Raw genomic sequence first — 22,612 nt, 5'->3', positions numbered from 1 at the left:
AGGGAGAGAGATAGAGAGTTAGAAACATCGATGAGAGAGAGTCATCGATCAGCTGCTTCTTGCACACCTCCTACTGGGGATGTGCCCGCAACCAAGGTACATGCCTTTGACCAGAATCGAACCCGTGACTCTTCAGTCCCCAAGCCGAAGCTCTATCCGTTGAGCCAAACCGGTCTCGGCGCTTCCCTTTTAAAATGTCATTGACTTTCTGAAGACATTGGGTTATACATCTTGGACCACATTCTGTATTTAACTGGTTGCTTCCATTCCATATTTCTGAATTTGCTCTTCTATCACTGTACTTCCTTGAAAAGCTATTTAAATTTGAAGGTTGCATTATATTTGGATTCAGTTTTTTTTTGGAGGGGAATAATATTTTATAGGTGGTACTATATACTTCCTAGCAGCTCACAAAAGAGGTATCTGATGGTTGATATCATACTTAGTGTTGTTAAGACTGTTGTGTGTAGGTGGTCTCAGCCTGATCCATCCATTATAAAATTCACCATCAAATTTCACTTAATGGTGTAGCATCTACTGGCAATCATTGCCTAGATCCATTATTTTAAAATAGGGTTATAAAATGGCAATTTTACATTGTAGATAGAGTATAGGTAGAATCTAATTTTGTCATTTCTTCTGTATTGTTTAGCTGAAATTCTATAATAAAGAATTTTATTTTCCTTAGTCATGTTTTAGAAAAGGCAGGGTAAATTCTCATTGCAATAGGTTGGTGCCTGCTATGGTGATGAATGATACTGTTTATTTTATGATCAATAAGTGAGTTAATTTTTATATACTTAATGAGTTTTAATCAACATGTCACTTATCCAGTTCTATGTTTCTTCTCATTGTCTTGCTTGAATATGGTTGGTTATTAACTTATTGAAGTAAAAATTTATGTCTTACTCTCTGGTTTACAATGAGTAGAGAGGCGATAGCTACATATTTATGGCACTAAATAGACTCAAGTTGGCATAAAGTGGTTAGGCTGGAGAGGCCATGAGAAATTGTGCAATCTAGACCCTTGTCATCATGGAAGTATTGATATATATCTAAGCCATCCAAGGTAGATAAAATAGATAGATCACTATGTATTGTAAAAATCTCTAGGGACAAAGATTCCCAACTTCTAGAAAACATTTTCAAATAGCCTTTTCAAAACTCTTACCTCATCCTTTAAATAAATCAATATTTTCTTTTTATTAATCTCCTTTATGTTCTAATAGTATTCTAGTGGAAGAAAAAAACATTCTTCTTACATATTTACTTTCCTACCTTTCTTTATGCCAAGGAATTTGTGAGCTTCTACTTTTATTACTTCAAAATGGGCTTGCATTTCAGGTTAAATGTTATTCTTTAGTTACTCAGATTATATATTGATTATATATTGCCTTTCTTAATTATTGTGTTTATATTAATTGCTTCTAATTGATTAGCAGTTGTCTATTAGTTTTCTATTATTGCTGTAATAAGTTATCAAACTTGGTTGCTTAAAATATAACAAACTTATTATCTTAGCCTTCTTGAGATCAGAAGTTCAACATGGGTCTCACCAGGCCAAAATCAAGGAGTGGGCAGGGCTGGCTGCATTCCTCTGGAGGCCCTGGGGAGGGGAGGGGGGGAGCATCTATCTTCTTGCTTTTCCCAGCTTTTCTCTTTTACCTTTAAAGTCAACAGTGGGTCAAGCAGTTCTACCACATCACTCTGATCTCTTCTACTTCCTCTTTCACTTTTTAAGGATCCTTGTCATTATACGGAGCCCACCTAGATAATTCAGGATGTTTTAGGTCAGTTGATTAACTACCTTGATTCCACTTGCAACCATAATTCTCCTTTAATGTAACATATTCACAGATGTTGGGGATTAGGATGTGGGCCATTATTCTGCCTGCCGTAAACTGTATGTTTGAAATTAGTGTCTCTATTCCCTTTCTGCCACCAATTTATTGCTAATCATTCTCAATTCTATTCATCTGTGAAATGCAATAAAGTCTATTTTTCACAGATGTGCTGTGGTCATATTAGTGAATTCATGGTCATAAGTGATGAGTTGAAATCCCTTGAGAGCAATATGCTATACAAGAGCAAGAAATTTTGTGTTTGTGTTTTGTTTTGTTTTATAATGGAAAAAAGGTATCACTTACAGCCCCTCCTATTATAATACTTTCTTCTGTAATAGGAAATGACACTGACCTATACCCATAGTAACTTATTCTTATTTTCAAAAACAAATACAAAGTTCCACATCATCTGACACATCTCACTTATTTGGTGTGTTTGAAAGATCTCAGCATTGAAATGAAAAGCTGTTGATCGTTCAGAAATATTCAAATGAACTTTCAGTGATCCGTGGACTAATACTCCGAATAATCATTTATAAGTATGTCTACATTTATTTTAATATCTATTTGTCTCTATCTAAATAGAACTAACGGGCATTTCCAAAAGTCACATGCTGCTCTTACATGCAAAATGAAAAAATAAATATAAAATATTACTTTTTGCAATTTGGAAAATAAGATTCATATGAAACCCTTGTAAAAAATTTTTACTAATGTAAAATCTTTCACTAAAATTTTAATAGATTAATTGGAGCAGTAGGGTAACTTGTATTTTCCAAGGTCACTATTAATGGCTGTGAGAATCTTGCAATGATGTGCTAAAACATGATTCATATATAATAGATCTGCTAGGTTCCTGTGTCTTTTTCTTTACCCACATCATCAATGTTCTCATCTGGTTTACACATCGGGTTATTGCTTTTATGTGCAGCTGTTGGTAATTGTGCATATATCCAGTAAAGTAAAAAGTAAGAATATTTTTTACTTGGAAAGTTTGTAGAGTCAGACTCTATGATGTTCTCTTGACATCTGAAAATACTTTAATCAGTGTCACTGGGAAGGAAAGCATTTCAGCCCACCAGTTATTAGTGCAAGTTAACAAGTTATTTTTGTATGTTTACTGCAAGAAAAGCTTAATTTAAAAAAATCATTTATATTTATCACTATCATGAATTCTGACTAAAGAATCTGTCTTTCAACCAGGTGATAGGACTCCAAAAAGGTTTAAGAGGGCAGATTTCTGACTTGTGTTCTCCTAGCTGCTAACCATCACACTCACAGTCCTAACAATGCACGCTTCTCACACCCAACCACAGGCCTCTCAGCCACCCTGCCCCAGTCCCCGCGTGGCCAGTAGAGAGATGCCTTAGAGAGACTTCTGCACCAGAGGGGAACACACCTCTAATAGCCCCATAGACTCTCAGCACTGGAAGGAGCCTGGATCAGAATGCTAACATCTGCATTCTAGAAAGATCCACCTCTTCCCAGAGAGGCAGAATGGTGAGAGGAAAGAATGTGTGTATGCTTTTTTAGTCAGACAGACCTGGGTTTAAAGCCAACACAACTACTTATTGTGGAATAGTTCTGGGTAAGTCATAACTTCTCTGTCTCACTTTTCTCATATATAAAATAGATAATCCTTAAGGAATGTTGTGAGAGCTATGCATAAATTATATAAGGCAGTTAACATAAACCCTAGCACCCAGTAGGCATGTTTTATAATTTTTTTCAGTTGCTATTATAATGAGATGAGTGATCCTGGATAATTTACCTCAACTGTCTGAGCTTTGTTTTTCTCAGTTGTTGATAATGAATGGGCTGAATCACCACTGAAGTTCTGGTTGGCTCTAAGATTTGCCTAGGTTGAAAAACTTTGGTCTCTGTGGTAGATCTGTGGTTTTGTTTTCAGTTTTTGTGTGATTTTTGCAAGGTGGGGTTTCAGTAAAATCATAGAAGTGGATGTTTTGGTAGAACTGTCAGTTACTAAAAAGAAGTACCCATATGCATCTTTCTGTAGCACTTAAGAAATGTTTTCTTAGAAGGGACAGATCCAAAAACAGATTAAGAAACAAAAGGAGCAGCAGAATCTGACTGTGACACAGCATGTTTGATGGGCACACACCTGTCTCCTGGAGTCATGGCCTTTTCATTATTAAGGGGGATTCCTGTTTTGTGCCCTTGAACAGAGCTGTCAGGTGCCTCTTGGAATTCCACAGCTGTGGCTTCCAAAGGAAAAAAGGTGAAACTTCAAAATATATTGCTTAAAAAGATACAGCTGAGCTTGTCATCTCTAGATTTCACGTTTCCAGGCTCTTACTCCAACAAAGCAGGGTTTATAAAGAACATGGCAAAACTTTTTACTGTTTTACAAAATAAGATAGAAGTAAGAGCATGACACTGATTTATTTACTTAACCGCTGGTGATTTTATCTCGGCAAGTTCAGGCCAAAGGGTAATTGGCAGTGTCTTATTCTGATTTTTCACCAATGTTTATTTCACAGGAGAAAATTACTTTTTTAAATGATTTTGAACAAAGTTTGCTTATAATTGATTACCTGGATACGGATAAATATAAATTCTATGCTTTCAATTTTACGCAATTTACATTCCTGCAGATTATTAATTCCTCTTCCACATCTTACCCTGAATTTTTACATTCTCACAGAAAGCAAGAGTAAATGCCCAGTTTTTCTTCTTCCTTCACTGCAACTCAGAACTTCCACCGCCCTTCTCTCTCTCTTTGTCATAAAAGTGCTCTGTCCGTTTTTATGGGAGTGGGATGAAATATACAACAATGGCGATTGCTGCTATGTGTCTCACGTAAGGATAAAATCACCTTAGTGACAAAAAGAAGTGAATATTTATTGCGATAAATGCCATGAGGAAGGTGGTGGTGGATTTACTGAAGAAAAATAGCTGGAATAAAGAATCGAAGGAACCGTGTTAAAAGTAATAAAGCTGAAAAATAACAAGAGAGCAGGGACAAGAGATAACCCAGCCATTGGAACCAGCTCAGTCCCTCTCTTTCCTGGCAGATTCCTTAGAGAACCAACAAGAGGCTGTGAGGGAGAGAGTGAGATGACAGACAGCAGTGCGAAGCCAAGGCAGCCACCACCCTCAACACCCCCCGCCCAGCCCCCACATCCCCCACACCGCGCGGACGAGGGATGTAGCTGAGTAGGGGAGGTCCTGGTGGTCCTTCCCTTTACACACAAGGAAACTGAAGCTCCAATGCAGGGTGTCCCCCAAAAAGTATACACACTTTTTTTTTCTGTTATCTCAGATTTAACCCATTGGAATTAATAATTATTCAAAGTATATATGTAAACATTTTTGGGGGGACACCCTGTGGTTTAAGTAACCTTCCTAAAGTTACTCAGCTAGTAAATTTTATCTGTTCTTCTACAGGAGAAGACACACACCAGCCATTTGTTTGTTGCTTCTATAATGTCTTTAAGCAGAAAAGAAAAAAGTCCATATATTATGGAAGGAGCCATTGGCTTCCTAACTTATTATGACTTAAATGTGAAAACACATAAAGTACTTACTGTGCCTCTTCCACCCCCACCACCATCTTTATTGTGAGCTGCCTGTCCATCAAGCCCCATCTCTGTTCTTTGCAAGGCCATTTCTTGGCAGGCACCATTATTACCCTCTCCAAGAATATCCTAAAGCCTGAGCATTTTTTTTTAATAATCCTTCTTAATAAATTGCTATTTTTTTTATTTTGGTGTGTCTTGTCTGCTCTCACACTCCACCCTAACAGAAAACTCTCAGGATCTAAGGGCCCTAGAGGCCTTAGATTCTCTTTTTTACTTCCAGTGTCATTATAAGTTTAGAAGCACAGTAAGTGAATGCATGGGAGGGAGGCAGGGAGAGGCCCAGGAAGTCTGGAATAGCTGTGGATCACATGGACTGCCTTGCTGACAGCATTGAGTACACTCATGTTTCCATGTCCAAATGTTGCTGACAGTCATAGGTTAACTCGTGTCTTCTCAACTTGTCAGTCAGTATTTCCAGAGACGTGATGGGCAACACATCTGATTCTTTCCACCCACCTTTTATGATGACAAAAAAAGTTTTAAAAAAAGATGTGTCATGGCAGAGAAGAACGTTTGAGCGAATTATGTGCAGACATTGTATCAGATTGGCCAGGTGACTTTGGTAGTCAGCCGGAAGACAATACTTTGTCTGAAGATAGTAATGTGTCTGACATTAGAACATCACAAAGGCAAAGAGATATATGATAGCATCCAACAGTGAAAGTGATTCTGAAGAAGAATGAGCAGAAAAAGACATTATACCAGCCTCAGAGGATTATACAAATATTTCAGGCCTAACTGTTCAATTTGGAGACCCACAAAGCATAACTGAAATAACCTATTTACTTACTTACTTACTTACTTACTTACTTATTTTTATTAATCCTCACTGGAGGATTTTTGCCAATGATTTTTTAGAGAGTGGAAGGGATGGGGGAGAGACACACAGAGAGAAACCTAGATGTGAGAGAGACACATTGATTGGTTGCCTCCAGCACTTCCCCGGACTAGGGCTGGGGCCTTCAACCCAGGCATGTGCCCTTGACTGGACTGGAACTTGGGACCCTTCAGTCCACAGGCTGATGCTCTCTCCACTGAACCAAACTGGCTAGGGCCCAAATTATTTTTTAATAAAGATTGTTTTCTATCTCATTACTTCTCAAACCAATTTATATAATCACCAAATACCACAAAACTTTTGCTAAAAGATCACCATGGACAGATGTTGATATGGATATAAAGAAGTTTCTTGGTTTAATTATAGTGATTTGACTAACAAAGAAGCCAGAATGGAAAGATTACTAGTCAACTGATCCTTTACTTGAATCACTCATATTTCCAAAAACTATGACTTGAAAGAGGTTTGAGCAAATACTTAATTCTTTCATTGGAATGATAATTCACAAGCATGTAACACAAACTGTCTTTACAAGTTGGACCTCTTTTGGACCCTTTATCTTGAAAGCAAAATACTTAAATACTTCAAAACAGCTATTATCACTTGATGAAGCAATGTTCCATGGCGAGGAAACATCAGATTCAAGACATATAATCCGGCAAAACTAAAATATGGAATTTTAGTAAGGATGCTTTGTGAAAATGAGAGTAGCTATATTTGCAAATTTGAGATATATACAGGTGAAGGCAAAAATTTACAATAGACTATATTATCTATCTTACGGCCTTTTCTTGGTTCTTTTTTTTGGGGGGGGGGGCATTTAAAAATATTTATTAAAAGTTATTTTATGTTCAGCAGAGTGCTATAAAATGGGAATCTAAATAAATAAGAATTGATCCCATTATATAAAAAACAACACACAGTCTGGTGAAAAAGATAAGCATATGTAAAATCAATTATATTGCAATGTAATAAGAATTAGAGTAAAATACATAAATAAAGCAGTTTGGAAGCCCAGAAGGGAGAGGAACTTATTTCTTTAAGTGGGACTCACTTACCTATCAAACTTCCTCCTTCAGCTTACTACATGTAAACTGCCTTCCTAGCAGTTTTGCAAAAATGTGAACCATATTTCTGCCTCCTTATGCCCATGGATGGTGGTCTTCCTCCTTCTCCTCCTTCTCCTCCTTTTTTTTTTGTTTTTTTTTTTTGTTCTTGGCATCATATTTACCAACATAATTACTTCAACAGCATGTCTACAGCTGAACTATTTTTGAAGAACAAAACACTGGCCTGTGGAACCGTAAGGGAGAACAGGGGTTGCCAAAACTACTGAAAGTAAAGTAGCTGCTGCATGAGCCAGTTCTGGCTTGAAATAGCCAGTCAGCAAGGTGTTAAGGTGTATTTTGCTCTTTTGCTTAAGGCTATTTTCAAAATGTCATCTAATTCTTAGTTCTTTCTCTGGAAATGGTTTTACCACTTGGGAAGTATTTGGCTTTAAATATTCAAGATTAATCCAAATTTTTCATTAAAAAAAATAGGAATCTCAGAATCACTTGACATTTAGCACAAGTTACATAAGCTTCAAAAGGGATTTTTAAAGAAATTGGCACAGTGGGTATCAATTTCTTAATAAATGCTATGCTATCACTTAAATAATTCACCATGAGTTTATACCAGAAAGACCTTGATGATTATAGATGACCATTTTAGCATGTTTTAATAAAAATAGCGTCTTTTCAAAGTTCTATGTTTTTAGAATCTTTCTGACCTCATCAAACAGTAGATAAGCTGTTTCCAAGACACTTTTCTTGAAAATGCAATTAAACTAATTCAGAACATTTCAATATAAAGCATAACAATTTTTTTCAAATGTATTGCACTAAGACCAAAATCTAACTTTAAAAATTTATTAATTATATTTAAAATAGTCTCCCAAAATAGCTGGGCCAGAAGCATACCTTGTCCCAGGTTCATTGCAAGAGGCTTGCTATTGAGAAGGGTTCTAAATGGAAAGACAGCTGCCAGTAGGAGGATAAATTAGAGAACTAGAGGGTCATCTGGAACAGATGTGCAAGATAATATTTAGACTTTATGATTTCATTTATTTTTTTAGGTTTAAATGAATTAAAATATATAAAGCATTTACTGTGTCCCCAAAACGTGTTCCCTCACCCCATCTCTTCCACCACCCTCTCTATTTATTATGAACTTTTTAAGGAATATATCTCAAAACCAAGACATACAATCAAATCCTCATTTTCTAGTTGCCCACATATTATTTTCTTAAATGTTTTACTTTCCCCTGGACACCTGATGTTCCCTGGAACATACTGATCACACCTGAAGTGCTGACATGTTGGCCAGCATTTATCATTTTCTGTTTTAAGTTGTTCTATAATTGCTTTTGTTTTGTTATTGTTCGTCTGCTCTTATTTGTGTCATGTCTCACCAGCTCCTTATGACCTGAACTGAGCCTCACCTTCCCTTGTTCCTCCACGTCAATAGACCTGTGGATGTAGGAACTGGCGACCCACAGACTAAAGAAAGGTTTGCTGGGAAAGCCTCCCTGTCAACATGATAAAAAGTATCTACCCTGTTTCCCCGAAAATAAGACAGTGTCATATAGTAATTTTTGCTCCCAAAGATGCACTAGGTTTTATTTTCAGGGGATGTCTTATTTTTCCATGAAGAAGAACACGGTACACATTTATTGTTAAATGAAAATAAAGGAAATTTATTACCTTTATACGGTACGGTAGTACGGTAGTTGTCAACACAAACCAGACAAATTGTGAATCCTACAGTATCAAGAATTTACTCATTTAGTCAATGACAATCATGTCATCATCTTCTGGAACATCATCATAACAATCCAATTCCTGAATTTCCTGGTGAATTTCTTGTGACTCCATTTCTTTCAGAATCAGTGGACCAAATTTCTTATGTTTAGCCTAGGGGGGCCTTATTTTTGGGGGGATGCCTTATATTTCACTCAGAAGGAAACCTGTAAGTAGGTCTTATTTTCGGAGGATGTCTTATTTTCGGGGAAACACGGTATTTGCCAGAAGTGCAAATCTACGGGAAAATCATTATTCTCAAGCATGGTTATGGTTTACACCAGTTGTTCTGGCATAATTATTAACAGTGTTCCCCTTTCTCTCTAAAGTGTCTCAGTTTCATAGAAGTATATGCTTCATCTACATGTGAAAGAAAGCCTTGAATTCCTAGCATGGTCATAGGTCTTTTTTCTTCTGATTCTAAGCCAATAGCCCAGCCTTTCCTCTGGCCACCAGGAACACTCCTCAATGAGAAGAGAAGGATAAAGTCAAGAAGAGGTTGCCATTACTGTGTTCCGTTCACCATGGTTGGGCACAAAGTAGCTGCCCAGCAAATGCTGGAGTGGAGTTCTCACCAACTTGTTAGCTGATGGTTTGATGTTGAGCATCTGCAAAGTGCTAGGCTTGGGCCTTCACAGAAACAGGTCGCTAAATCCTCACAGCCCCTTGAAGCAGTACTATTAGTGTCCTCATCCTCGTCTTCCCAATGAAGACAGTAAGTCCTTCCAAATGAAGAAACGGTAAGTGGCAGGTGGCTTCAGACCTGTGCATATGACCACCATGCCCTGTGCTTTCCCCATACCATTCGTGTCCCCGCTTACCTTCGAACCCTGCATAAAAACTCACCTCATGGAAATTATTCCTGCCTCCTCACCCCTATGTGGTAGCACTAGCCAGCATTTAAAAGAGAAAACAGCTGAAACCGGTTTGGCTCAGTGGACAGAGCGTCGGCTTGGGGACTGAAGGGTCCCGGGTTTGATTCCGGTCAAGGGCATGTATCTCGGTTGTGGGCATATCCCCAATAGGGGGTGTGCAAGAGGCAGCTGATCGATGACTCTCTCTCATCGATGTTTCTAACTATCTCTCTTCCTTCCTCTCTGTACAAAAATCAATAAAATATATATTAAAAAAAAAGAGAGAGAAAACACCTTGCTGACTGGCAAGCTTTGACTTACCATCTGATCGTTCCTGTGGCCTACCTTGAAAGGGAACTATCAAGACACAGTCCTGATTTTTTAATGTTTTTTCCAGTAGAGATAATATGAAAGAAGTTGTGGACTCACTGAAAAATGTGCATATGTCCAGGCTTTCCTTCAAAAGCAAGCCCTTGCCAAACCTTAAACCAGTTCACAGACAACGCCCTACTCTGTTTCTCTGCAGATTGTGCATGTAAGACACGGGCAAGGAACTAACCTGCAGGCAATAAAGTCGACAATGTTAACGCCTCATAAGTCTGCAAACTAGGAAAAGATGTGTATTGGCTGTGGGGCAAGTGAGTAAGAGAAATAGGTTATTAAATAGTCTTTGTTTGCAGTGTAGGCAAATAATTTGTCTCCAAATCAAGATGGTGGGTATGCAGGGATTGAAGTGGATGGTAGGTCCAGGCCTGTGACCAGCGTACTCAGAAGGGCCCTGCATTTGAAGTTTAAAGCTTTACTGTCACTGTCTTGAAATTCTTAATAGTTGGATGCTGTCTATTAGGTTGGATGGCCCTACACCTCGTTTGGTTCTCAGCACCTGGTCTCCTGGCTCCCCTTCTGCTGGGCCTTCTCCTCACTCCCACTCAACACCTGTCCTCACCTCTACCTTCCGCAGGGACTCAGTGTGATGCAGGGAGGGTCAGGTCTGCGAACCCCCATCCCCCACCCCTGCCCATGGGGAATCTGGCAGAACATGGTGGCAGCAGTTCTGCATGGGCTGGCAGTGACACAGTGCGATCCGTGGGTGATTTTGCCAAAGAAAATGTCTCTTGCACCCCTGTTAAAGTGCACAGTGTGTCCCAGTGCCACGGTGGCAATCTCCTGGCATCTCTGGGCTGGAATGGCAGGCCTGTGGGAAGGGGAGGCTGGCTTTTTCACGCTGGAGGATGGGGGTAAGGTGCTTTGATCCTGAGTTAGTAGTGATGGGGGTGGGTCCCATGCAGGGAAGCAGGCAGGTTGAGGAGAAAGGGTCGGCACTGTCCAGCAGAGCTCAACATTAAATAGCCAATGAATCCCATGGCAGGTCTGGACAGGGACTGTGAAAGAAAGGAAACACTTTATATTTTAGTGTCTTTAATGTCACTTTCCCCTGGCGTATAAAACCAGGGGTCCCACCCTTTGCTTTTGCATTGATGAGGCTTGCAAAATATGTGTAGTCAGTGCCGGGTGACTGGTGTGTTTTCAGGAGCATTGCTTCCCCAACTCTAACTGAAATTAAAGCAAAACTCTCGGAAAAAAAGTTTCCAGTAATGTCTTCCTCAGTGGACTGTGTCTTTGAAATGCCTCTCTGTCTGGGAAAAGGAGGCATCTCTCCTTCCAGACCACCTTAGTAGGCGGCGGACAGTGAAGGAGCATAGCAGAGCCTTTGGGGGTACACATTCCTGGCCTAGGAAAAGCCCTCTTCCCGCCTCCAACCTCTTCCTCCCACCTCTTCCTTCCCCACCTCCTGTCTTCCTGTCAAAGCTGAGTCTCCTTTTGTAGTTGGAGATTCCACTCACTCTGCAGCATGGAGATGAGGGGCTGCCTCTCCCTGCTGCCTGCCATCCATCTCAAACGACTCTGAAACACATCCCATCTGCTGTAAGCTCCCTGCAGAGCATGGCTGACTGGCCACTCTGGAATCCCACCAGTGGTGATGTTCCTTGCCATTTTTGCATGAGTAGACGCTCTGAGTCAGGGGGTGGCTGTGCCTCTAAACCATTTGACCTCCATATTGCCCCAGCCTGCTGGGGGCTTGTGTCTGCCCGGTGCCTTTCAGAGGCTGAGAGAAGCCAGGGCTCTCGCAGGGCCCAGGGCCCAGCAGAATGTTCTGTCCAAGTGGGCGTTGCTTCATTTTTCAACCATTTTTGTAACTTTTTATGGAAATAACTACTGAACAGTGTAGGATTGGCTTTAACATTTGCTTTGAATTGTTTTTACAGGTGAAAAAAAGATAAGGATTGTTCTTACTCACAAAGCCATACATAAGAAAAAACTTCCAAGGGGCAAAAGCAGTTTTACAGACAGCTTATCAAAGATGAACTCAGGGGTTCACGTTTACTAGTCTTTCAGAAAGATCACTTGCTCTCTTTTGTAAACTGCTAGTCCCCAAATCCCGAATCATTTTATTTCCCTTTCTTTCTGCAAGCTTCACGCTTTATTTTTATTCTGGCCCCAGGCAAAATAGAGTAGAGGAGTAGATCATTTATTCTTTCAGAAAATGTTTATTGTGCAGTTGCTATATTTCCAGGCTTAATGGTACAGATAATAATAAAACATGACCTGAGTCGTGGGTAGATTCAGTGTGATTCTCAGCCCCCACATCTTCTCACAGGGACTTAGAAATACTCTAAAAGGTGGAGGCCTTGTGTTAGTTTGTGATGATTCATAATTCTATAGATGTTCATTTTTTATGTATAACTAAGAGCAGCATGCTATTAACCTAAGTGGTTTATTAAAATTTACTAAAGTTTTATATTTATGAACTTAGTAGACATAGTAAAGTAAGCGCAATACTGATATTACTTGTGACCACTGTGTCTTCTCTTTGGACTCCTGCCACCATGAAGCTTTGCAAAGCTATGACTTAACACAGTGGTCTGCAAACTGCAGCTCATGAGCCGTGATTTGACTAATGAGTTTGCTGACCACTAACTTAGCATAAGTCTAAGCAGACAGCCTAATTTTTTTCAATGTTCTAGGAAAAAACTCATCAGTATTTTTGCAGAAGAGACACCAAACTTCCTGAAAGGACACAAAAACAAACAGACAAGACTAACAATGGCTACCGTTCTAGCTTTTGACCCAATTATTATATTTTATAGTGAGTTTTTGGCTGATATTCCCCACTGGAGGGATGTATCTCTTGCATCAACAGTATCTGAGCCTCTCATTTTCCAGTCACTGGGCGCTCTCATAGGAACCGTCCGTACCTCATTGCTGAAACCCATTTGCTGCTGTGGAGTCAATTTGTTATTATTTATCACTAGAATGTAAGAGTAGGTGTGTGGGTGGGGAGCAAGGTTAGTTATTCTCCTGAAATTTAGAATTACTGTTGCAACTTTCAAAAAATGAGTAAGTAGACAAGTAGGATTTGCTGTCTTTTTTATACACCAACCACCCCCTCCCCCTACCACCAGACTGTACACCTCATGCCCAGCGAAGCTTCCCTCCCTCCTTCCTGGCCCAGCAGGTGAGGGAGCTGGTGGCAGCAGCACGGCAAGAGCAGCTGAGACAGAATGCAGAGCCAGGGCCTGCAGAGCTCTGCTAGCTCTCTCCCATCCTCCCCCAGTGCCACACTCCAAGATTCTTTCTTCAAAACTGACTATTGGTTGAGTGGAACTCTCTGCCTGAGCTTCAAACACAAGGAGGCTGTTCAAGGGTCTTTGCAAACAGACATTACTCAATGCTAGTGTTGATGAAATAAGGCACAGGAGCTGTCTGCCAAATGTTAAAGCTAAAGGGACTACTTAAATTTGGACTGCACCTACTCAGGCCAGATTACTGTTAAGGGTGGCATGTGAACACTTGCAGATGCAAGAAAAAAAAAATGAAAATATTTCTCTGTGGAGTTTTACAGGGCCACAGACTTTTGGTACAGGCTAGGTGGGTGATTTTCTTAACTTCTTAGTTTTGTGATGTGCCATATGAGCTTCTAATAAAAATACCTACCTCATTTCATCAAATTCTAAAGCTCCTTTAACTGTAAATCACACCACTATTTATCTAAAATGAAGAAAAAAGTTGCTGATGAGTGACATTGCTTTTGCATCCTAGTAGGACCTTTATTTTATCCTTATTGGAAGAGATCCCTTTGATTCATCGGTACATAAATTTTGTTATCTATTTTTTACAAAGAGATTTTTAATTAAACTCTTTATGCTAGAACTAGAGGCCCAATGCATGAAATTCGTGCAAGGCCGGGGGAGGGGGAGTCCCTCAGCCCAGCCTGCACCCTCTCCAATCTGGAACCCCTCTAGTGATGTCTGACTGTCTGACTGCCCGTTTAGGCCCAATCCCACTGGGCAGTCGAATATCCCTCTCACAATCTTGCGTTAATATGCTACATTTGTCACAATAAATGAACAATATTGGTACATTTTTAACTAAAGGCCATCCTTCATTTGATTGCCTTCGTTTTTACCTGAGGTCCTTTTTCTGACCCCAGGTGTTCCCAGGACACCACATTCCATTGTCACATCTCCTTAGGCTCCGGCAGACTATAACTTTCTCAGACTTCGCTTGTTTTTGATGACCTTACAGTCTGGAGGAGTCCTGGTTGGTTATTTTGCAGAATGTCCTTCAATTTTGTTTTGTCTGATGTCTTTCATATGGTCAGCATGGGATTTGGGGTTTGAGAGAGGAAAATATCTATTACTTAATAAAATAAAATAAAAAACACGAAAGGAAAATAAGACAAAGAAAAGTGAACTTACTGTTAAATATCCTTCACTTTGGGGAGTTTAACTTTTCTCCTTTACCTTTTGACTCAGAGTTCTCAGTATCCTTGTTTTCAATACTGTCTCACCATCTGTGCCAGCAAGAACATTGGCGATACAGCATTTTGGAAACACTGTTTTACCGGGGTTTCTTCCAAATCACTGGCCCTCTTTGTCAGTTTTGAAGCTGTCACTATCATGGTACAATACTTGCTGTTGTTGTGGTTTTTTATATTTTTACTTTTTAATATTTTGAAGCTGTCACTTTCTTGACCTTCTGGAAGGTGTGAGGGAAACTGTAGTCTCTGACAAGACATTTGCAACCCAGTTATCTTTAGCTTATGGAGAAGGTAGCTCTCCACACCTTAGTGATTTTAGGGACAGAGAAAAGGAATTAGGAAGGGCACTGAGACAAAAAAGTCTCCCCATTTGTTGTGCGGTGCCCAGTATGTATTTAGTAGAGAACATGCTTTTCTTATGTAAATAAAATAGATCATGAATAGAGATTAACATGAATCCACTCACATTAAATTGCGAATGATTGCTTTTGTCATCCTCTCTGAGAATAAAGGAAAATAAGATCAAAGTGGACAAGCTACTCAGTCAAGTGAGGAGGTACCTCAAAGAGGGAAATGGTCATAGGAACTTATATCTGGGACCTTTCTGAGCTAGTTTGTTCTAACTCACTCTTCTGGTAAGACTGGTCTTGTGTGTAAATGTTGCAGGAATGCGCCTAACTTACTACTTCATTTTAGCTATTCCCACAGCATCAACATACAAGAACACATAATATACTTGGTTACATAATTCTTTGTTTGCCTAATTCTTGTCCCATTACTCAAAGAAAAGCACAAGTAGGTTACAAAAATAGAATCATAGTATAACATTTTTTTAAAATATGGTAATAAAAGGGAAAGAAAAATGAGGGTTGAATGTTCTGATAAAGTGAAGGTGAGTTATCAACAGAAGTATGTGTGTGGGGGATCCTGCACATTTAATTAAAGTGGTGCAGATGTCCTAAGATATCTACACTAATAAAAGAGAAGGAGGTAAATTCACCATACCTCCGTGACGCCCACCAGCCAATCAGGAGTGAATATGCAAATTAATCCAACAAAATGGTAGGTTGATTTGCATGTGCAGGCACAGAGCAAAGACTGAAGACTGAAAACTGAAGGCTCTGCTGCAGCCAGAGACAAGCCTGAAGGCTGAAGGCTTGGCTTCGCTGCAGCCGTAGGAAAACCAGTGCCGTAGGAAAACTTCATGCCGTAGGAAATGCAGCCATAGGAAAACTTCATGCAATGAGCCTCTAGTATTTTATATTAAGGAAATATTTCATTGAATTCTTATTCAGAATTGATTTTAAAAATTGGTGGGGAGAACCAAGATAGCAGCACAGGTAAACACCTGAATTGCTGCCTTGCATAGCCACTTCAAAACTACAACTAAAAGACAAAAAAGATACTATCCAGAACCACAGGAAGGCTGGCTGAGTGGAATTTATACAACTAGAAGGACAGAGAAAAGCACATTGAGAGTGGGAGGAGGTGTGGAAGTACGGAAGTAAAGTGCAGAGGTTCGGAGGCTCTTGAGTGCAGAAAAGGGCTAGCAACTGGGTAGTTGTCTTTTTCAATTGGGAGGGAAATACAAGCTCCAGACTGCTCTGAACTTCAGTTCTGGGTGAGACTCTGGGGACCCAGACTCATATGAGAAAAACTAAACTGTCTGGCATTGGGCCGGAACATGAAGACAGCTTTCTCTCAGAGGTGTTTGCAGCGATTACTGTGGGACACTGAGACCCAAGGGCCTCTGAGGATAGGGCTGATGGTCAGACATTGCTGTTTGCTCCACCCCAGTGATTCCCTGAGACCTCAACCCTAACCAATTTATAATCCCACCCAAGCTGTGTGCAGAGGCATTTGCATATGAATGGCCTGGCTTTTGCAATCTAATACCTAACAAATTGTAGCTGGATCAGAGAGTCCAGAGCCTCCAAAAGAAGGCCCAAGGCCCCACAGCAGCTTGCATTGCTTCACAGCTGGGCCTCATCTGAGAACCTCCAAACCCCAAACAAAGAGGAGGAATCTGCAGATCTCTCTGTAGATCTGCTGGGTAGCCTCAGGCAGTGCCTAACTTTGCACATCCTTGAAGATCCAAGAGCCAGTGAACCCAGTGGTCAGGGTGAGACAATCCAGATTACAACTCTTCACATCCATAAGAGACACACTCAGGGGGCAGACTCAGTGAGCACCAAAGCCCCACTGAAGAAGTCTTGCCCCATAAGGGTGTCTCCAGAACAGAAGTTCTCCAATTGTAGACGCAACTGATCCTCACAGCCAATTGGCCTGGAGGTCAATTCCTCCGAGTGATACCAACAGCAATCAAGGCTTAACTACAACAAGACTGTGCACACAGCCCACAAAGAGGTGCACCAAGAGAGTCCACCTTGTACTGGGAGGTAGCAGAGCAAGATTATTCAGGCTCTGGAGTCTACACTCTTATGCCCAGAAATTTAGTTTGACATGAAACCAAACTGTGAAAAAAGATGTCAGGGTAAATAAATTGGCGTGTTGTTTTTTGTTTGTTTGTTTTTCCTGCCCCTTTAGGATCATCTGGTTTGTTTTATGGTTATTGTGTGGAAATGTATGTGGCAGAACCAAACAGCACTGTGACAGCATTCTAAAGCAGGTAGCTTTCAAGGCAGATGTCCTCTATCAAAACATGAGAGAATTGGAATTTGTCAAACACAGCTATTCTGAGAGGATTATTTGTATTGTCAAAAACTCTAGTACCTGCCAAAACTGGTCTGGCTCAGTGGTAGAGCGTTGGTCTGTGGACTAAAAGGTCCCAAGTTTAATTCCAGTCAGGGACATGTAAGTTGGTTGTGGGCACATCCCTGGTGGGGGGTGTGTAAGAGGCAGCTGGTTGGTTGTAAAAAATCAATAAAAAATATATTAAAAACAAACAAACAAACAAACAAAAAACAACAAAACTCTAGTACCTTATAAAGGATTTCAATAGTAGTTTTCCCCAAATTGTAAACTGTCTCTATGGTCTACCATAGGGCATTTAAATATTAAGCAAATTAGATATAAATAGCCTACAACCATGTATATAGGCTTAACTATTAGAAAAGGAACATTTGTTAAGGTAATTGCATTCCACACAATTTTCTTAAATTGACATTTTAGTTAACACATGCTTTAAACGAAAAAAGTCATGTATTTTGGCATGTTTTACCAGAATTTCTGATCAGGCTACTGTTGTGTGAATTTCCAGGTTGTTACAAACCCACAAAGAACTTCATAGCTCAGAATAGAAATAAAATTCTTTTTCACTTGTTTTATTTTTCCGAATCTGTGTTACCAATCAAATGCAAACACTGCTGAAATCCATGAACACTGAAAGTTTTTAATGAGCATAGAAGGCCACATGTGCACCCAGATTCCAACATCTGTTCCAATTTGTAATTGGCTGTAACTGCCTTTGCTTTATGCAAAATGACTGGGATCATAACAAAAATTACTTTTAAATTGCTTGTATGTCTTGGATCATGCATGTTATTTTTCTAGTACTTCAAGTCTTCTTAAAAACCACTAAGGCATAGTTGGGTTAATGTGTATCAAGGAAGGAAATAAAAGGTTAACTCTAAGAGGCTCTGTCACAGTAAGGACAATTTAAGAAAAATAGGGATTTAGCTTTGATTTCTAGAAGTGAATGCCAGAGTTTTAGTAAAAGGGCATTTTGAGGGCTAGATTAAGAAAGCGAGATAATTTGCAGGGCCAGGTGCAAAATAAAAACAAAGGGTTCCTGGTTCAAAAAGTGAGGGGGTGGGGAGTGTCATTAAAGCTACTAACATATAAAGTTGTCCCCTTTCGTCCGGAGTTTCCCTCTCAGCTTGTCCTGGTGTTATTTTATTTGCTCCTTAATGTCATTAAATTAAATTTGTTTATTATCAGCATAAATTTTAACACTTAGCATTGTACTTACAGTTTTAAGAGCAAATGTAAGTATTTTAAACTCCTAAGCAGTATCACTGAAGTTACACAACTTGTAGTTGGTAGTTCATACATATATTTCATTCTTATAAGAACAGTGGAAATGTACAAAACTAACTCAACTTTTTATTTCATTTCTTGATATGTGCACCTAAAACCAATACTCTGCCTTCGACTTGCTTGTGAATGTGGAAGAACCTAAAGAAAAGGAACTAGGATTGCTCTAACTACTCCTTCTACATCACCATTTCCAGCATAAGTAGTTGGTGACTACAAGAAGTAACATGAGCGAGAAAGAACACGATTGGATTCTTGACTCATTTGTGTTGCTCACAAGGCTATTGCCTTCATTATGCTTTGACCCAAGTTCTGGTCCAAATGGGAAGTGTGGCCTCAGAGCTGCCAGTGTCCCCTCCTAGGCCCTTCCTCAGACATAGGTGTAATATGCTTACCTTGTTCTACCTTTGAGTGTTGCTGAACTCCCAGGCAATCATGGACCCTTTGACTGGCTGGGCTAATGGGGTGTCTCAAATGCTCTCTGTGGATGGGAGGAACTGAAGAAATGCATACTGTTCCGGTCTTTGCTCACTCGCATGCTCCATCCTTCCATCAAACTTCCCTTGAAAAACTCAAAGTCAAAGACAAAAGTATTAGCAATTTCGATATGATGAGAGCAGGTTATTAAACCAAGCATGGCACCCTTTGGGCACAGGACTCTGTGCGGCTACACACGTTTTGTGCCCATCAAGCTGACTACTGCCCATCTACAAATTGGGGTGATAATCAGATGTCTCGGGAGGATTGCCATGAGGAGTGATTAGGGCATGAATGTAAAGTGCTTAACAAGTATCCTGCACATAGAAAATACTCAATACCTGGTAGTTTCTTCTACCTTTATCATGTTATAGCCCAAATAGAATCAGGAAATGGTTAATGTATTTCTACATGGAAACTTGATTTACATTAGGTGCATTCCCAACATAAGCTTCACTAAACAGGAGATGCTTCCAAACACTTGAGACTCTGAAACACAATGAATGCTCCTTTATCTGTTCTGTTCTCCTGAGGCAACTAGATGATAAACAGGCGAAGCTCTGTTTATCCTGAAGTTCCCTGGTTTGGTTTATGCAGTGGTAATTACCCAGCACGTTATAGCAAATAGAGCAGAGAGATGTCCAGAAAAAAAAACAAAGGCTCTAGTCATTTAAGGCAGTTGAGTTTCCAGGTTGCCTTTGGCTGAGAATGAGGTCAGTCTTGTAAAGCCCTGGGCAGACAAGGCCTCTGTGAACCCAGAATGGACACAAGACAAAGATGTCCGATGCGTCTGAGCAAAGGGTGAGGAACTCTTGTTGACTATGGTGTCTGAATGTAGCTTAGAGTAGAATGAGTTTCAGGGTCCAATGTTACTGAAGAAATATCTATACTAATAAAATAATAATATGCCAATTAGACCAGAAGACCTTCCAGAGACCTCCCTTCTGGAGAAAGCCATGGTGGTCAGGCAGGTAGGCAGGTGAGTGGTTAGGAGCCAGCAGTCCCCGATTGGAGAGGGTGCAGGCTGGGCTGAGGGAATCACAAATTTCATGCACAAGGTCACTAATATTATAAATAATACCCATCACTTAGTTAATCTAGTAGAGCTGCTTATAAAATGCTATTTAGTATGCCTCAAGTGCATTTGCCTTATTACATATATTGAAACCAACCATACATCTTGTAAACATCAGTTTAAAAAAGAGCATTTGATAAATTATTAGCTCATGATTGAGTTAGCACATACTAATTATTTAAACATCATTTTACTTAAAACCTAAATATTTCAAAAACAGATTCTTTATTAATTTATTTCCCCTTAGCATATTTGAGGTGAAAATTATAGCAACCTAAAATTGTGAGCTTATTTTAAAATTGTTCACAAAAATGATAGGTTAGATATGAGACTGGTTGAGAAATTATGTAACTAGATAAAATAGGTCATTATAAATATTTATATGTTGCCCTGGCCAGTGTTGTTCAATGGTTAGAGCGTCAGCCCATGAGCTGAAGGGTCACCATTTGATTCCTACTCAAGGGAATGCATCTGGTTTGATCCCTAACCCTGGTTGGGGCAGTTATGAGAGGGAGCCAATTAATGTGTTTGTGTGTGTCTCTCCCATCAATGTTTCTCTCTCTTTTTCTACCTCCTTCTCTCTTCTTCCTTCCCTTCCACTTTCTCTTAAAAAAAAAATCAATGGAAAAAATATCCTTAGGTGAGGATTAAAAACAATAAAATAATATCTTCACAAAAGTGAGCAATTTCAGATCATACAACAGGTGACATGACTATATATCTATGCAAGTAGGATTTTCCGTCCCTGATTTTTGCATCAGGCTGACCCTCTGAGAGGAAAAGGGTCACAGAATCGATTTGATCTGATTTTCAAAAAAATCTCTTTACAGGGGAAAGGACTGATGAAGATGTGTTATGAAATCCATGTCTAGTAAAATTCTTTTAAGACCTATCCCCTACCTCTGTCCATTTGGTCTTAAAAATCTGGATTTAATTTTCATTTTAAAAACTGAACTAAATTGAACTATACAAGAAGTATTAACTTTCTGAATTCCTGGGTCCTCTCATCCACTGTGGTTACGATGACTAAAGTTGGGAGCACTGAGTCAGGACATGAGTGTGCTGTGGCAAATGCTGCTCATTCTCAACAAATTTTATTGATCAAGTTATTATTATTATTTCCAGATGCAGAGCCTAAATATCTGATTGTCGTGCGGCCTGCTCCTCCACCAAGTCAAAAGAAGTCATGCTCAGGTATTTTTTCATTCATTTTGTTTTTTATTAACTCTAAACCATGACTTTTTGTCTCTTTTCTACCCATGGAGACCCAGAGCCTTGGGGAGGCCTAAGAATGCAGATTAGAAGTTGAAACATGCAGAGCAGGCTCTGGGTCGATAGATTAGTAGCAGAGTCCAGTGGAGACTTCTCAGGATCCTATCCCGGTACCACCACCTGTGCACTGCAGGGCTTTAGGCAACTATGTAAATTCTCAGTGCCTCCTTTCTGCTGCATAATTAGGGTCATCGTGAGAATTATGCCACAACTAGGCCAAGGCCTGGCACATAGCAAGTGCTCACTGAGAGTTGCTCCTGTTCGTGTTTTTGTTTTGAAATGTGTGACCTCATGCTTGCTATTGTGCCTTTCAGATTTTGAAGGCAAATGTTGATGTCTAACCTTTGCTGAAGGAGACTGTTTACATTTCAAAGGCATAATTAATCTATATGTGTTGGATTAAATAGACTGGAACTTAGGTTTTATTTACTCCTGATCTCTCCCTTCTAAACCTCTTCTATTTAGTCAAATATAGAAGAGCCTCCTTTTATGAAACAACAGTGCAACACCCATCTTCCCAGGGATAGGATGTCTTGAAACAGGAACATAGATGCCATAGGAATAAATGAGTAGGATTATTTCCACATGATGAAAAGATTAAAATCCTTCTTGAAATTGCCCCAGTTTTACTACTTAAGTGTCTTCTCAGATCAAATGAGTTGCCATTGCTTTAACAAGGGACCAATTATAGCTGTGAATATGATTTTACCACCTGATACTACACCTTCCTAACTCTGTTAGGGTTGACCTTGTTTTCCAATTTGAACTGTCCTCAAAATAATTATTCCCTAGTCAGACTTATCCTTTATAGTACACTGGTTGCCACACACACACAAAAAAGGATCTTTTTTGTTGTTTAATTTTTGTTACATTTTTTTAAGGTATAAAATGGGTGGGGAGAACATACAGATCTTTAAATATACCAAGCAATGGGTCCTACACAGCTGTGTGTTCATCTTCCAGCCAAACCTGGTTCACAGGAATCAGTTGCC

General features: G+C 39.7%; 1 protein-coding gene across 1 annotated transcript in view; it reads left to right on the top strand.

Moving 5' to 3' along the window:
- Positions 1–22,612, top strand: part of LOC118724369 (ABI family member 3 binding protein) — a 238,964-nt gene that overhangs the window by 66,472 nt on the left and 149,880 nt on the right. The window contains exon 3 of the mRNA XM_045584034.1: positions 21,474–21,542. Coding sequence (XP_045439990.1) covers positions 21,474–21,542 — 69 coding nt within the window. The remainder of the gene's footprint in view (positions 1–21,473; positions 21,543–22,612) is intronic.

The sequence above is a fragment of the Pipistrellus kuhlii genome, unplaced genomic scaffold (genome assembly GCF_014108245.1).
Source record: "Pipistrellus kuhlii isolate mPipKuh1 unplaced genomic scaffold, mPipKuh1.p scaffold_m20_p_2, whole genome shotgun sequence".
Taxonomy (NCBI): Eukaryota; Metazoa; Chordata; class Mammalia; order Chiroptera; family Vespertilionidae; genus Pipistrellus; species Pipistrellus kuhlii.
This window is presented reverse-complemented; position numbering and strand designations above follow the sequence as displayed.